This window comes from Condylura cristata, unplaced genomic scaffold, assembly GCF_000260355.1.
Source record: "Condylura cristata isolate star-nosed mole 26May11 unplaced genomic scaffold, ConCri1.0 scaffold00001, whole genome shotgun sequence".
NCBI lineage: Eukaryota > Metazoa > Chordata > Mammalia > Eulipotyphla > Talpidae > Condylura > Condylura cristata.
This window is the reverse complement of record NW_004567102.1, coordinates 66,198,469-66,216,740: the sequence shown is the minus strand read 5'-3', so window position 1 is coordinate 66,216,740 and position 18,272 is coordinate 66,198,469. Positions and strand designations below refer to the sequence as shown.

General features: G+C 36.4%; 1 protein-coding gene across 3 annotated transcripts in view; it reads right to left on the bottom strand.

Moving 5' to 3' along the window:
- Positions 1–18,272, bottom strand: part of L3MBTL3 (l(3)mbt-like 3 (Drosophila)) — a 103,092-nt gene that overhangs the window by 45,872 nt on the left and 38,948 nt on the right. For all 3 annotated transcript variants that reach the window (XM_004673844.2, XM_004673845.2, XM_012721720.1), the window contains 5 exons: positions 16,709–16,844; positions 14,753–14,844; positions 12,229–12,380; positions 5,624–5,700; positions 399–484 (listed from right to left, as the gene is read on the bottom strand). In XM_004673844.2, coding sequence (XP_004673901.1) covers positions 399–484; positions 5,624–5,700; positions 12,229–12,380; positions 14,753–14,844; positions 16,709–16,844 — 543 coding nt within the window. The remainder of the gene's footprint in view (positions 1–398; positions 485–5,623; positions 5,701–12,228; positions 12,381–14,752; positions 14,845–16,708; positions 16,845–18,272) is intronic.

Here is an 18,272-nt window from a genome sequence, read left to right as displayed (position 1 = left end):
AAAAAAAATAGCTCCTCAGTTTGGCATAACAACTCCAAAAATAAGCAAATATAATTTTCATTAGAAAATAATGCCCTTTCCCATTTAGTCTTTTAGCATATACAGTTGTTAAAAAAAAAAAAAAAGCTTTGCTATAATATCCCAACTCATGCCACATGGATTCAAGCAAAATTATTTTCCAATGAAATTTCAAAGTCTAAAATGAAAGTAATATTTAAATATTAAAATGAAAATTTAATTTTTAAAACTGTAAAAATTAAAAAACTTCTTATGTGGCCATGTATTTCTCAATCATTCCAATTCTGCTTTACCAGTAACAGCTCCTTCTATGTTTAAAGTTCAATGAGTGAACAGTATCATCAACACAGTAATCAAATAGCGTGAAATATATATCTCACCACTTTGAAAGCTCTTGCAGGAGCAGGTAAAGAATTGGTTTCCTCTAAATATTTATCCCAAGAAAAGTGTTTCACATTTGGATAACCTAAGAAAGAATAAGAAAGTAAATTCTATCAGGTTTAATCAAAATGACAGTGAGAGCCACAAAAAGACCTATAAAAATTAAGATATTATTGAAATCTAGGAAATCACATTCATACTACATAAGATTTTAATCTGAAACACACTTAACATTTTTTGTAATAATGAAAGTATTCTCATTGAATCATAAAGTACCTATAACCTTTAAATGAAACAATATATACATATTTATACAAATGTACAATTTTTAGTCCCAGGTATAGATATTCTTACAACACAATACATAAAAACAAAGAAACCCTTGCATCTAGGAATTTTACTTCTACTAATCTATGATCTATCAAATTCACATTATCTCTATGAATGAAAATATTAAATGAGGCCAGTTAAATGATGACTAGTAAAGAAATGTGTAAAAAGAAGTGTAGAGTACATATTAAGTAGAAAAGCACTCGCTACACAAATGAAGCAGATTTACATACAAACTCATACTGTTGGCTCAAATAAAAAAAATTAAAACAAATCATGGGACAGTATTACTAGTATGTCTAAAAACAACCACCCTTCTTTCCTTATGCCCCCTTCCATTTCCTTTAAGAGAATATGAAACTAGCTTTCAAAAAGGCACTAAGCAAGTATATCATAGAGAGTGGAAGCCAAGAGTCTCAATAACTGAGAGATACAAATAAGGAAGGTGGAAAACTAATGATGCTAAATTTCAGTGATGTTAAACTTGAATTGAAACTCATGATAAAAACCATGGATTTCAATATGTGTAAATACATAGAGAAGTAAATATAATTTTTGTGGTCTGTTAAAGTCCCCATAGCAATAATAGATATAGTGTCTAGATCTTTGTTTCTATGTATCACTGTCCACTAAAAACTATGGAGCCTGGGAGAAATGGCTGACTTCAGAAGCAGGTCAGGGAGAGTACAAGATAAGCCTACCTGTACCATTAACTAGGAAGTTTTCAAAAATACCCGGGACATGTAAAAAGGACATAGAAACAAGCTGAGTAGGGCTCTCAATGTTCAAATCTGAACATGAAAATAAATAATGCCAGTAATAGACTAAAACCCATTTATGACAAAAGTAATGTATGGGTTCTTGTTGATTAAATAAATTGAATGAACAAATAGGATGAGCAAGCTATTCTTTACAAAATAATATCAACTTAAACTGTACAAAGCATGATGGAATGAGAAAAACTAGGGTTTAGCAACTGTCAGTAATTTATGCTAGAAATATCTACATATGTTAAACCTAGTGAGACACAGGGTTGGAGTATAAGACATTTGCATAATCTCAAAGTATTGCCCAACAAAATGCTTACAAATTATACAGGAAAAAATTGACTACAATAGTGGAGTAGCCTGGCAAACATCATCTTGATCAAGTGATGGGGAAAATCAAACAGTAATGAGGGAAACTGACATCAGATGCCACCAGAGTGGATGAAATGGAAACAGCACAGTTTCGAGATATTCCTGCCCACAATGCAAAACCTGCGATTAATCACAAAGAAGCACCAAGCAAACTCACTTAATAATATCCTACAAAATGACTGTTCTGTAGTACTCAAGCACCATGAGATCATGAAAGTCACAGGCAGCCTAACAGAAGACCAAAGGGATGAGACAACTAAGTGCAAAGCCTGATTTTTTGGCTATAAAATGACATCATTGGTAGAACTGACAAATGTCAATGGGTCTCTGCACGATTCTTCATCACTTTTGTACATTTTGAATTGTAACATTTGAAAGAGTCACTATGCAAACATACATATCTTCATGCATATAACTGCTTAACAATTTTTTTCAGGACCATGTCTTTCACAATTTAAATAATATTAAGACGGACTGGGTGTGTGTTTATGTAAGTGTCTACATAGAGGCAAAAGTGATTTCTGGAAAGATACAACGACAAACTATCCAACCATTTAGAGAGAAAGCAGTGGATTTCTCTATTTTTTTTAAAGATTTATTTATTTATTCATACATAACTGGGGTACAGACCAGAGATGTGGAGGGTGAGAGGATTCACCAGAGACAGAGTGTGGATCAGAACAGGCAGATCGACGAAGTACACTGCTGAAGGGAGCAGCGGGGGGGTCAGGAGAGGTCTGCCATGCCATGTGGTCACCTCTGGGGCAGGTGGGGATCGAACTCATGTGAAAGTGGCTTTAGCTTCTCAGTGCAGTGCTTTAACCAGCTGCGCCACCAGGGAGGGCCAGGATTTCTCTATTTTTACATTAAACTTTTTTTTTCACAAAAATAAGCAAGTATTTATACAAATATTTTTAAAAGGCTTGAAGATGCTAATTTCAGAAAAGAGGAGGAAAAGGGCTGCATGTTTAGAGAGGAAGAAACTGAGGTGGCCAGCAGCACTGGCCTAGGGACTGGAGCACAAAGGAGCAGGGGTGGGCAGCACCCACAGGGCACTGGCCATCAGAATCCCTTCTTTTCAGACAAGAGATCAGAGATACAGCCAGGAATGTGCCCTTAGAGATAATGGACCCAGAGAAAGGTTAAGTTTTTCTGTCATAGAGCCAAAAAGCAGGATAGTATCATCACAGGTCTTCACTTAGTAAGTAGTCTCCATTCTTTTTTTTTTTTTTTTCGGACTTTTTTTTTTTGTTTAAAAATTGCTTTACCTTTGGATTTGCCTTTTTTACCCTTTTTTGGTTGGGTCCGGGGTTCTTTTGTTGGGTTTGGCTTGCATTTTTTTCCTTTTTTTAAATTTTTTCAAAATTTGCCTTTTACCGTTCACCGGCATATGAAAAAATGTTCAGCATCACTTGTAATAAGGGAAATGCAAATCAAAACCACACTGAGATACCACCTCACACCAGTGAGAGGCACATATTAAAACAACTAGCAACAACAAATGTTGGCAAGGATGTGGAGAAAATTCTCCTACATTGGTGGTGGGATTGCAAACTGGTCCAAGCAGGAAGGAAAGCTGTTTGGTGGTTTCTCAAACTGTCAAAAATGGAGTTTCCATAGACCCAGCAATCCCACTCGTAGGTATTTACCCAAAGGACACAAAAACATTGATTCAATGGGACACCTGCATCTCTATGTTTTTGCTCTATTTTACAATAGGGAAGATGTGGAATCAACTTAAATGCCCCAAAATAATGAAGATGTACATATACACAATGGAATATTACTCAGCAATCAAAAAAGATAAACTCAAGCCTTTTGCAGCAACATGCATGGAACTGGAAAGGATCATGCTTAGTGAAATAAGCCAGAAAGAAAAAGAAAAATAACAAATGGTTTCACTCATAGCAGGAGCATAAGGGATCAGGAAACAAACAAACAAAAAAGCAATTGTAATAAAGTAAAACGGAAAAACAATGAACAACTAACAACTATAAACCATGGACATTCTACGGGAGTGGAGAAGGGAATAGGATCAAAACTGGGGTGGGAAGAATGCATGACTATGATGATGGCACATGGGTGAACCTGTGGTGGGAAGTCCACAGGGATCACAACTGAAATGAAAAAATGCACAGAATGAAGAATGAAGTAAAAATGAATTAATTGATTAAAAAAAAAACTCTACACTTTCTTTTACAGCATATTCTAAAAGTCTAAGAAAGGACACAGATAACTTGGTTGTTTGTATCAAACAAGAAGCCAGCAACAGTGCCTTGCACCACCCCACCCCAGCATGCACCCAGGCTCTGAAGACACAGCCAAAAATCTGCTGTTTACTCCCTCATTCACTGGGTATCTATCAGTTCCCTGGTGATGACCACATACAGTGGTAAAGGAAAGAAGGAATGTTGTCAAACTGGGTATCTACAAGAGTCCTTACAGGAATTTAGATGGTAACAGTGTCAAACAGTAACTCTGTGGTCAGTATCCACTGATCTCTGATATTATGTGAGACACAGGACACAGGTGGGCTAGACAGGAGAATCTTCCAAGTATAACCACAAATGTGGGCCATGAAATCCAAGATATCTTGCTTTTAACAGTTTATAATGTCTCTTAAATCAGTAAAGGACAGGGGCTTTGGCCCCCTTAACAAATGAGAAAACTCAAACAACAGAAGGGATTTGCCCATGATAGGATTTGTTTGTCCCCCTGAGTGAGTAAATGATCAGACTCTTGGATATAGTATCAAAGAACTGTAGAGAAGCCTAATAGTGACACCAGTTGTGACAATGGAATGAGTCAAGGATTTGAAGCTCTAAGCTGAGTCTTTACTGCTTATTTGCTGTAGGTAACAATCACAAACTATTCACAACTTACAGCAAACCAAGGAAACAGTCTTTCCTATTGAAAACTGAAAATCTGACACTCACCTATGTAGCCACCAAACAACCACCTATAGCAAGTGCTGCTTTATGCTAGCTCAGACCCTGTCACTTCATATCAGTAGTAGCAGGGCACCCCAGATACTGACAAGCTTAAGAACTCATCATCTTGATGATGGCAACACCACAGAATGTGTTCTTTAGCACATGAACTCAATGTGACTTCAAACAAGACTATTGATGAGCAGTTGTACAGTTCCCTGTCAAACAGAGAGTAAATACACTGACGAGTGTCTATGACCGCCTCCAGACAGCTGAGTACCCAAAAGCTTCAGAGAACAGAGAAGTACATCTAGCGTGAAGGTGCAAAATCTTGGAATCAGGAGTCAAAACAGAAAAAGGAAAAGTGAATATCTGAGCATTCTTATTGTGCTAAGAAAAAAAAAATTAGAAACTCTGTTTCCATGATTAGAAAATATAGTTAAATGTATATTAATACAAAGTCCAAGTTGAATTTCAACTTGAGGTATGTAAGATATTTCAAAAACAATTTATTTTTAAAGAATACCAAATTTGAAACAATTACAAACTAAACAAATGCTTATACATTTTTCAGGTCTAGCAAGGTTTCAGTAAACTTCTGCCTACAGGCTGGCTACTATTTTTGAAAATAAATTTTATTGCAACATAAATATGCTCACTCATTTACCTACCTTTTGTGGCTGCCTTTGTGTTACACCTGAATCTAGCAGGTATGACAAAGATTTTGGCCTACCGTGTGAAAAATATTTACTATCTGACCATTTGCAGAAAAAATTTTCCCACTCTCAAAGTATATGAATTGTAATGGGTATATAAAACACAAACCTGGAGGAGTAATGAGGGTTCTTCTATGCTCTTTACACCAACCAACTGGATGAATGTGTGGACTAGCTGCTTCACACCTGCAGGTTATATAAATTAAAAAAAAAAAAATTATATTAGGATAAATCATCTAATACTAGTAAAAGTAAAAAACACTAGCGGTCATGAATACTTACAGAGTATTATTTGTTAGAATCTAATTTGGAATAAAAAATTTGCCAAATATTTTTATAACTATTGACTCATACTTAGCAAAACTGCTAAAAGGATTTCACTCTTCCAAAATATTATACCAAGAAGATTTTTATTTGAAATATCACCTAGGTATAACAACAAGCAAATAATTTTTATTCCCCCACAAACTTTAATATATACTTAACTTTAAATATAGCATATACTTAAAGCTACTGTAACTAGAAATTGAAAATTTCCATCATAAAAATCATGTGGAAAAACAAATATATATACATAAATCATCAAGCTTCTGCTCATAATTGTAACTGTGTTGGTGGAGCTGGGCATAGGAAAGGGTAAGAAATGGAACAGAGAGGGTTAAGATAAAACAAAAGGAGAAAAGGTAGAGACAGTTCAGGTAGAGAGAGGTTCAAGAAACTCTGATTTAAAAGGAGTCTTGGAAATGAAACATTTTATAGAAAAAGGGATTTTTTTTTTTAAGTTGGGAGATATTTTTGGGGAATCTGGTATGGGCATAGATGGAAAATCTCTGTACTATTTTATAAACCTAAAGAAAACCTAAGAATTGATTCAAAATAAAAAAAAATTTTTTAAGACGATAGAAAATATTACCCCCAAATTAATGTTAATTTTCTTCAAAACTATTTTGGTAGGAAATTTCATTAAGTTTATAAGTTTATAAAGTTCATTTTGTATGGATACCATTTGTCCTCTCCTACCCACCCTTCCCAAAACCATTATCTTAAGTTACATATGAGGGCCGCATATGTACATATCACTATTTTAGAAAGATGAAAGAAAACAAGCACTGTAGGTCAATCCAAGTTCACAGAGCAGTTGGTACACTGCTTACAATATATTTGCAAACAAGATGCTTTAATACACAACTCCTTACAATGCATCTTGTCATAAATTGCTTCAACAAGGTTATGGAGTGTTAATTCCAGCTATACTAACCTTTCCCTGACAATACTGAAGTTATGGGTTATTATTAAGGATGGACTGCCTTTATTTTAGAGAGAATTTTATCTTAGGTTAAGGTATAGTTCCACATAGGGTTCCTTAAATATTAAAAAATAACAAATACAGGGCCCTCCCCGGTGGCGCAGCGGGTTAAAGCACAGCACTAAGAAGCTAAAGCCACTTCCGCATGAGTTCGATTCCCGCCTGCCCCGGAGGTGACCACATGGCGTGGCAGACCTCTCCTGACCCGCCCGCTGCTCCCCTCAGCAGTGTACTTCATCAGTCAGCCTGTTCTGCTCCCCACTCTGTCTCTGGTGAAGCCTCTTGCCGCCCCTGCACCTCTAGCCTGTACCCCAGTTCTGTATGCATAAATAAATAATCTTTAAAAAAAAAAAATAACAAATACAAAACACTTCTTAGGGACCTCCCTTGTAGTGCTGGGGTTAAAGACAGCGCAGCCAAACTATCACCAATCACTGCAGCAACTACGGCTTGAGTTTCATAACCAGGCTGGCCAAGGGGCTGACCGCATGGTGCAGCAGACCTCTCCTGTCTCACCACTGCTCCCCTCAGCAGTGTATTTCAGTAAGTCTGCCTGTTCTGCTCCCCATTCTGTCTCTGGTGAATTCCCATACCTCTGGCCTGTACCCCAGTCTTGTATGCATAAATAATAAGTAAATCTTTTTAAAAAATTGTTTAATTTTTTTCTTCTTAATCCATGACAACTATCAAGTACTTTTTATATTTACTTTCCGGTATCACATTTAAATTACAGTCAATATTACTAGGACTTTCAATTTTATTAGATGTCTCTGTCAACTGCAATTAAGGAAAATAGGGTAGCACATTTTGGCCACTTATTCTTATATTACCTGAATCTGATATAAGGTTTTAATATTCTCTAAATGTTGTACTGAGTCACCATCTGAATTATACAAGGAAGTCATGTTAGTAGAGAAAAAAAAAGTAGCCCCAATTTTGTCTCTTTTACTTAATACTTTCAAATAAGCAAACAATTCATAATTGTAACTGTGAAATCCTTGCTACTCCTATTGTAAAAGAAGTCACCTTAGTCCCATCTAGTGTTCAAAAGCAGAAATGTAACCAAAAAGAGAGATAACAAAGAGCAGAACAATAAAGAAAAAGCAGAAAAGTTTTCAAATTATTAATTGTCATACCTGTCCTTTCTTTTGGGATTTTACAATATCAGAGAAAGCCCATTTCAAAAAAAATTTTTAAAACAATTTCACAAGTTAGCTACAAATTATTCATGAAGGCTGCCAAGATGCAGTCTGACCTAGATTGGGAATTTTAAAGGGGCCAGAAACCAGAGAACTAATTCACACAAAAGCCATGTTTATATATAAGGCTAATGTAAGCAGACATTAAAGTCCTTATTTTATGGGAACACAAAGAGGCTAAGTGATTCCACCAAGCCCTTGGGTTGAAAAGAAAAGAGACCCTGCTTTTATTAGTCACAAAAGCCAAATAAAACAAATGCATACGATCTTGGCTCCACAGATCTACATCAAGCATCCAAAAGGAACATTTCAAGGCACATATGTAAGGAAAACATCACTCTTTACTTCAATAGTTAAGAAACCCAGGATGCACTTGACTCTCCCACCCCTAAACCAGAGCACCATGGTTTTTTGCTCAGATCCCCCCAGGTTAGCCCTTCAGGGTCTCCACCACTCTGGGCTTGACTGCTAATAAGCTTCATCCTCACCTTCGCAAGGCTCAGTTATCTGCTACTTCTTTCCATCATTAATTATTCAATTCAAATCCCAGTATCCCAGTCCCTACAGTAGATGTTTTAAACATTATTCATTTTCTTAGAGTTTAAAACCTGATTTTCACTGATATTGTGAAAATTTGGGAAAGAAAAGGAGATACTCTCCCTTTACACTAGTGTCAATTTTTCCTTTTATTTCTTCATTTTCTGCAAGCGCTGTGAAAGCAGATAGTTTACTTCTCCCCCCACCTTAGCTGCTCCTTCTGGACCTGCTGTCACCAATTATTCAGTCGCAGAGATCTCTACTGTCTCCCTCCAGTTTGACCTCCTTCCTTTGAGTCTGAAACTCAGCTCAGAACTTTGTGAGACTCAGCTCAAAACTCTCTGTGTGCAGGAAACTTTTTAAGTGGTTGCCTTTTCATCAAGGAATAAACTACTTGGGCTTTAGGACCAAACCTCTGAGGCTGGCGTTTCTTACAGCCATCTCTTTAACCTTCAACAAATTGCTTTCTGCTTAGAACTTTTTTATTTTAATACTCTAACACCCTACCACCAGACAAGTATTATTGCTAATCCCTTTTGCAAAGGGGGCAACTAAATTTTAGATTGAAATTCTAAGGTGGCTGAAACTGCAACCTCATTCCTTAGAACTTTCTATTCAATAGAATGGCCTTAGTCCTCGGTATCTGGCATCTATCATGAGTTCTTGTTCCCAAAAACAAGATAAATCACACTAACATTTCTTAAAAGGTAGGTTCCTTCTCAGTGCCTGGACGTTAAAAGGGGCTGATCTCCCTATAACCCAGTTCTCTGGACTGTGCACTGCAGTAGGAACAGTGTCCTGGGATCAATATCCAGGGAACACAGCCCTGGAAATGGGGTACAGGAGCACAGCGCTGGGAGCACAGCCCAGGGAGTGCGGTCCAGGACACAGTTCTGGGAGCACAGCCCAGAAAACACAGCTTAGAAGCACAGTCAAAGAAGCATGTACCAGGGAGGATGGTGGCTCCCTCACTAGGTCACTTTCCTTCCAGCATCTGTAAAGTCCTTTCAATTTCCAAATTTTTGTGTATGTAGGACTATTTCTAAATGTATTGACTATCAAGAGGTAAGATAAAACAACTACCAAGTAACAGTAACAAAAGCTCTGCCTTCCCTCGTGGCGCAAGGGTTCAAGCACAGCTCTATGAAGCTATCGCAGCCACTGCACCACCAGGGAGGTGACCCACATGGCATGGCAGACCTCTCCTGACCCACCTACTGCTCCCCTCAGCTGTGTATTTCAGTCCATCGGCCTGTTTTGCTCTTCACTGTGTCTCTGGTGAATCTTCTCACCTGCCCCCCAACCGCTGCCCTGTACCCCAGTTCTGTAGGCATAAATAAATCTTTAAAAAAAGCACAGAGAATATGCAGAGACAAAGCAGTCTCATATTAATATATATTATTTTACTTTCCTAAGAAAACTTTTCAACCCTACATAAATTTTCATGGTATTGTCTTATTGCAATTAAACATGTAACATCACAAGTATATGAACATGTATAGACAGTTTTCAAATTTCCACTAAGGTAAAATAAAGGTAAGATCACTAACTTAAAGGTGGGGAAAAAATTCTCATTTCCAAACTATTTTAAATTGGGAAAAGCAGTCCAATTGCAATATCAATTATATATGTAAGTAATTTATGCAGATAAAATTCATTTGAAAATTCAAAGATCAAAGAACATAGTATTTTAAAAGGCTGGAGGAATTCCAGTACTCTTAAGCAATTTTCAATATGCCTTAATTGCATATCAAGGAAGAGAACACACTGTATTCTTTTTCTGACATTAACAAAATTTGATTTCAAATCAATAATTAGAAACATAAGTAAACCCTCAAGGTACATCCCACCTTAAAAATAATTAGTTTGTTCTCATAAAAATGTAAAACCAGAGATTAAAAAAAATCAATTATTTTTCCTTTGCTCTTTCTAAAAAAGAACCTAAGATCCTTTCTATTTTCTAGGCATTGAGATCAAAGAAAAATTACTGTAACAAATCTTTTCGAACTCCTCATCACATTTTTCCAGAAGAATATTTTTAAAGGAAATACATCTTATGTCAAATAAGCAACTTATACATTTAAAATACTATAATACACGTAAAATTACTATAGTACTGTTGTAATATCACAAAACAACATTCATCCATTTTTTTGAAAACACCAAAAAGCTCAAAAAATGGAATCAGAACTCTGAAAACAAACAAAAAATATCATTTCAATAAATTCTTCTTTTCACTTTAAATTATCATTTATTAATAAAAGGATTACATCCTAGTCACTCTCATATAGCACATAAAACAAAAGGAAGCTCATGTTCTACCCAGAAAAGATTAACAGTATTTCTAAATCTAAAGTTTTCTAATGCATTTTCATGTGAGTAATTTTAAATGAAACACAACAGCCAATTAACAAGAAATACAAAGAACAAAAGAGCATGATAAGAAATATTCAACAATTCAGACTTCTGATAGTCAACAGGAGAAACCCGTTGTTTAAATAAAACTAACGGGGAAGAAACAGAGAAAAATAGTAATCTATAAAATAAAAGAGATGAAGAAACATAAAAGCAATCAGAAAGGAGCCCCTTATTTGGACCTAAAGCCATAAAACTGGGGAAAAAAAAAGTTATGGCAACTGGGAAGATTGTTTCATTAAGCATGTAATTTTGCAGCATTTGAAACATACCACCCTTGATTAAAAAAAAAAGGGTAACTATCTTTAAAGATTGCCTATCCTTAGGCAATAACATACTGAAATATTCCAGATGAAATGCTATGATATCTAGAACTTGCTTCAAAACATTCCTAGAATTGGGATTTTAGAAGCAGGAATACAGAATACAAGCTATATGAACTGACAGTTGTTGCTGTGTTCTGGTTAGAGAAAAGTCCGCTAATTATTCCAAAACAAACTTCCTGAAAATGTAGCAATATTTATACAAATTAATATTCACTTGACACTATAACATTATCCATTTTTTATAAAGATACTAGTCATGTCTCTAAATGTTCTTATTTGTAAAGTATGCTCCAGAGGAACAAAACACTTCCAAAATGCCTTTCACCAGGAATCTGAATAGTAATGATGAATGAACAGGAATGAAGAATGGAAAATTGTGATGTCAACATGCTGATTAACATGTTAATCAAAACACATGCTTATTACGATTATTTCATAATTATATAATTTTATAGTATGTTGCTCCTACCCCTCTATGTAGTATATACAAAAGCTGTAAGGCCTAAGCCAATGCTTTTCAATGTATTTTCATGTTATAACATGAGAAATATATAAAATATATAAACGTATAGTTTCATGTTATAAACATTTAAATTAGCTAATAGTATGAAAATATGAATGATACTAAAATATTCCCCCTTCCAAAAAAAAAAGACCCCTCCCCCGCAAGGAAAGAGGCTAACTGTGAGTCTGTGAGTGCACATCCACAGCAGAAAGTCAATTAAAATAAAAATCAGGAAATAGAGCTAAAGGGTATTATTTAGAAGTATATGCCATATGGAACAGCTAGAAAGTTAAAAACATGAAATGAGAAAAAATGCGGCTTTCATCTTTTGTTTTAAGCTCTGCAATATCGTTGTTTTGAAACCATATACCTAGTTTACTTGAACAAACATTGTATTAGAAAGCTCAGCAATGGAAAATGTCTCACCAGTAGTCATAGCTCTCATCCCAGTTGTCAAAATGTACCAGGAAACGATTGTCCACCATATCTGTTACCGTAGCAACACAGATGAATGCTGGATTCTTTTTGTCTACAGCTTCAAGCTTCATTCCAACTCGAAAGCCTGATGGGATCACTGTCTATGAGACATACAGATTTAATTAGAGATACACAAGCAGCAGCAAGACCTGCACCTTTGCACCCTCCCTGCACTTTCTTCATGAAGACCTGGCAGCCATCAGTTGTAGTCACAAAATTTAAAATTCATGAACCATTTTTACAGCAGAGTAGCTTTCCAACAAGCAGCAATTAGGACAATGCCTGCTGCTACAGACAGTTAACTATCTGGATCTCAAAACAAAAGCACCATAACCTTGCAGCATTTCACTCATTCACAACCAGGTGTTGTGGTACCTGCTCTCGAAGGCTACTACTGGCTAGGAAAGCTTTATTCACTGTATAGTTAACTCTTTGTTTTATTGGGTTTGTCTTCCTTCTTGATTCTAGATTTAACAATGAAAGTCATTTCAAACAAAATATGCACGTAATCAAGTTAAAAATGTACATGAGTCGGTACAAACTCACTCCTACTTCTGAAAGATCTCTTAAAAGAGTACTTTACTGAAAGTAGGTCATTTCATATAGAAAAGACTGCAAATGATTACAATTTTTACTTAGCACTACAGATACATTAGAACTAGCTGAATATACACAGTCATTTAAAATCTGATAGGAGGAAGTTCACAGATTACTGGCCATCTGCAACAGTGAAGAAACATTAATAATCCAGAAAGATTTAGTGCCTGAGGTACAGTACAATGCAAAATTGTTCACAATGTTTGGTGAGGAAAAGTAGCCTAATGTCAGGGAAGTTGTTGGGATGTCAGAATGAAAACAGACAATCTTCTAATTACGTTATACAAAATAAATTTACCTCCTCTTATTATAATTATTAAAAATGTAGACAGTCATAGCTCTGAAAATGTCACAATTAGGTCCTGTCTAGTTGAAGAAGGTATAAATGATACACGAAAATCTTTATACATTTAACTCTGATTACGTATCAGAGTTCTGACCATAATATTGAATATCCTGAAGCAGAAGAATATAGAAATAGAAGTATTAATTCACCCTAGATAGCAAACACATAGTTCAAGTATAATTTACCAGAGATGCACAGAATTTAAGAAGAGGGTTTAAGCAGTTAATAAAATCCCTGATGGAAATCACCATCATCAGTGAACCAGTCAGGGGTTAGAAACTAAGCGCTGACCGCAGGTAACTGAGTTTTCCACCTAAGTGACCTCTACCCTTGTCTTGACAGAGAACACTTAACAACAAACCAATATTTACACTTTAGCGATTAAGTTACCCACTCAATTACGAAAATAATCTGGATCATTATGTCTATCAGTTACCTAAACACACACACACACACGCAGACTCCTTCCTTCTAGCTCTCTCTCTTCTAGTTCTCATTCAACCTGAATTATGTTCAATTTGAATAGGTAAAGTTTCAGCTTTTAGATTAATGCCCTCGAAATAACTAGTTAATATCATTTCCCAAATGGAGGTTATTTAGAGCAGATAAGAAGGTTTTTCTCCATTCCTCATATTTCTCTCAATTTGGAAAGAAACCCATTAGTGAAACATTACTGTCTCTCCACACTCTCACTCACTATTACCTGACTGGTGAAACTGGAAGGAGGAACTGGCCATACTCTTTTGAGAGTAGCAGAGCATATAATTTCCACTCTGCGGCTCTAGGGGCAAGCTGTCCCTGCAGGAGGGTAGGTCAGCCTGGCCAGCCTCCTCCAACATTCCTGGGCTTAGATGGTAGAACAGGAAGGGCCAGTAAATCTCTTTAACTCTAGGGCTCAGCATCAAAAAGCTCATTTATTGGCAGATATAGCCATCCATGTACTTCAACTAAGCCCTTATCAGTTACAAAGATAATATTCAAGTATTCCCCTTGCTTGCTCTCTTCTTTTTCCAGCTAGATCAGAATGTGGGTAAGGAAGACAAGTGTAACATATCAGGCCTCTTCAGAGAGGCCAACTGAGGAGCATGTAGTGCAAGTAATATGGTTACATAAACCAAGCATATGAAAGAGACACATCAGAATTCGCTGCTGTTGCACTGTAAAATAAGCTGGAGACAGATCAGTCTCTGCATACAAATCTAAGCAGTGCTACTTCTGTAGGTGAATCCATTTGAACAGTACTCATAAATACCAGTAACAGTAATAGATCCAGTCAATTAAAATTTATGTACCTTAGTTGCAAATTATATCTGTCTTTTAACATTCAATAAAAAAATGCCCATGGTATTGCTATAAAATGGACATTTATTCATAAAGATTTTTAACCTCAGTTCAAAGTTCAATAAAAATAAGAGTACTCAACCAAAACCATAAAATTTACTGTAGGTTTTTTGTCATCACTTGTAATTTACCTATGAGACACTCAAACATCACTTTCTTTGAAAAGGAAAGTATCTGGGAGTTACTTACTATATTCTGATTTTCAAATAATGACTTGGGGGCAGCTTGAGCTTTACAAGTCTTTAGATAGGTCTGCCAATTAAATTCTTCTTCTTTGTATCCTAAAGTACACATAAACACATTTAGTAAAATATTAAAATATATTACATGGCTTTGCATTTCCACTTCATAAGTCCAACAAGCCAAACTCAGCAATCAAGTACTTATGTCAAACAGACAATATTGAACACATAATTTCATACTTTGAACTTTAATACTAGGACTATGCTGTTTCTAATGTTATTTTTTTCTTTTCAAGTCAGAATGAATGGAGATAGATATAATGAAAAAGGGTAAGGAGGTGTATACACGTTACACCAGGTGAGCTTCCTTGTACTATTTGGCATTTTTATCAGTGTGTCTGCAGGGTGTCTCAGTAATGGGTTAGGGAAAAAATTCTTTTATTTTCTCCTCATTAGCTTGTATGTACAAATAGAAAACCAGAAAAATATTAAAAACAGATAAAAGTCTTTTGGCCTATCACAAGAATGGTAACTCAAGATCTATAATAGTATGTTGGCAAGTTTCAATAATGGAAATGTAATTGCCTTTATTTTTTTACAAACTTATTAAAATCAGTTATTTCTTTAAAAAAGAGATTGAGCATTTATTTCACCTGCTAATGTGCTTTCTAGACGGTAAAAGAAAAAGAACCACTGCTAATAATGCATCATTATAAAAGATCAATTTATATGAAGGCTTACAGATTTTACAGATTTTCATTTCATCTTTTTTTTTTCTATGTACTTTTGTTCTAATCCTTAAAGCATTTGAGAATACCATTCTGCCATCAATTTTTTCACTTGAAACCAAAGGATTTTGGTTTTGCCCATTAAAAAGAACAGCCCTTAGACAGGCCCAAAACAACAAATTAGTAACCTAGATCTTTGATATCAAGAAAGCAATGCTAAATGGGATAGTTGAAAAGGGAAATAAGATGCTAGTAGGAACATTAGTGATAGACTTAAAAGACATTTTATTCTCGGATCTTTATGTAAACATGAATATAGACAAAAACATTGGTATACAGAGCTATAAACTCAAAGCAAAAAATTTTTAAAAATATTAACTGCTACCTAGACCAATTTTTAGTGTTAATTCTCTTTCCAATCTCCTAATTACTAGAACGCACAAGTTCAGTGTACAATTTACGATTTTCTATAAAATGAAATATCAATAAATGAATTTAGTTTTGTTAACAGGTCAGAATTAATTTCACAAATAAATTTCACCAAAGTTGAATATAAAATAGAAATCTAGCTAAATCTTGGAGTCAAAATTAAGTATCATTTAAGTGTAATATGCAAGTACGCAGAGTAGACTAGTTTAATCTTTTTTTTTTTTTTTAAGATTTATTTATTTATACATACAGAACTGAGGTACAGGCCAGATGTGCAGAGAGGCTTCACCAGAAACAGAATGGGAAGCAGAACAGGCCAACTAACGAAGTACACTGCTGAGGAATAGCAGACGGGTCAGGAGAGGTCTCCATCCTCTCTGCCTTACTGTGTATCACAGGGGGCTGGCAGAGAAGCAGACAGCCCACCCCAGGATACATAGTTCCAGCAGGGACCCAGGGCAGCTTCCCAGCGGTGCACTGTCTTTTATAAAGCTCCACACACTGCACCATGTGGGTCACCTCCGGGGTGGGGATCACATTCATGCTGAAGTGGCTTTAGCTTCTCAGTGCTGTGCTTTATTTAACCTGGTGCACCACCAGGGAGGGCCCCAGTTTAATCTTTTAAGCTGGATTCTACTTCCCAAAATTCTTTAACCTTAACAAGCACTTTTTTAATCAGATACTACAAATTTGAGTTTGAGTACACTTGGTTTATCATAAAATCTAAATTCTTAAAAATTTCAAATTAACATAAAAGAAAATCAGTGTTTAAGAATTTAAAATGTGAAATAACAAAGCGATGGTACCTTTTGGAGGATGGAGTTTATGACCAGTTTTTTCACACCACCCAACTGGGTGGATATCCAGGGCATCTGCATTGACCCAGAAGTCATAGCAATCTGAATATCCATCAAAGTGCAACTTTATCCGGTACCCACAAACCTGAAACAGAAAAAGCAGACTGACTCATTAAACAATTTGTGTAGAAATTGAAAAAAAACAAAAACAAAAACAATAATAATAGGAACATCAGGTATGGTATAGTTCATGTTAACTGGAGCAGCTTTCTTAACAGCAACAAAAACAAGTGAATAAATGATAAGCTCTATAGTGTTTTGGCAACAACCCCGTCAAATTGCCATCCATGGATACAGGGTGAGGGATAATTTCTCCATGTATACCCCTCCTCTCTCCCCATCCTCTCTGCCTTACTGTGTATCACAGGGGGCTGGCAGAGAAGCAGACAGCCCACCCCAGGATACATAGTTCCAGCAGGGACCCAGGGCAGCTTCCCAGCGGTACACTGTCTTTTATAAAGCTCCACACACTGCAATATGCAGGTGGGCCATAGCTGGTGCAGAGGGCGGGAAATGTCAACAAATTCTCTCTCCATTTGTAGCTGGGCTAGAAAACAGAACAGCCTCTGCAATTTATACTTAGATAAGACAGATTCCCTGGAACACTAAGAACTCACTCTGTGTAAAGCATGCTGGACACTGAAGCCCTACATCTGTATGCAGGGATCTATGTGTGGGGAATTTGGAGTTAAAAGATGGCATGGGGCCCTCCCTGGTGGCACAGCGGGTTAAGGCACAGCACTGAGAAGCTTAAGCCACTTCCACATGAGTTCGATCCCTACCTACCCCGGAGGAGATCCACATGGTGTGGCAGACCTCTCCTGGCCCGCCCGCTGCTCCCCTCAGCAGTGTACTTCGTTGATCGGCCTGTTCTGCTCCCCACTCTGTTTCTGGTGAATCCTCTCACCCTCCACATCTCTGGCCTGTACCCCAGTTCTGTATGAATAAATAAATCTTTAAAAAAAAAAAAGGTGGCATGGGCTTATGGGACTTCAGCTGTGTTATGTTCTGCCTGAGCTCTGACAGCGAAGTGCAGCCTCTCAACCTCCCACAAGACAAGGAGATTTGTCCAAGAGAAAGCACATACGCACCAGACCTCTAAACACTCCAGGAGCAACTGACCTACAGAAACCTGAACAAGAAAGTTGAAATTGATATACAGAGCCAGGACAATTAACAACCCCCCATATAAGGGAGCTATACAGTAACTATTATGGAAAGCTCTCCAAAACATGTTGCTAGAATTCAACTGACCTAACTACAGGATGAGTTAGTCTATGAGAAATATTACTCACGTGCAAGTTTATGGGTTTATGTGTATATGTTTGCAAATGTATGTTATTATGGATGTACACGTAAATATATATACCCAAAGGTACTTAAACTCTTATTTATGCACACACATGGATATTCAGTTTCCAAAATATCTGGAAGGATATATACACCAAATATTAATGACTTCTGAGAAGTGGGAGTAGAGAGGGGCAAAAAAGGGTTGATACACTTTTACATT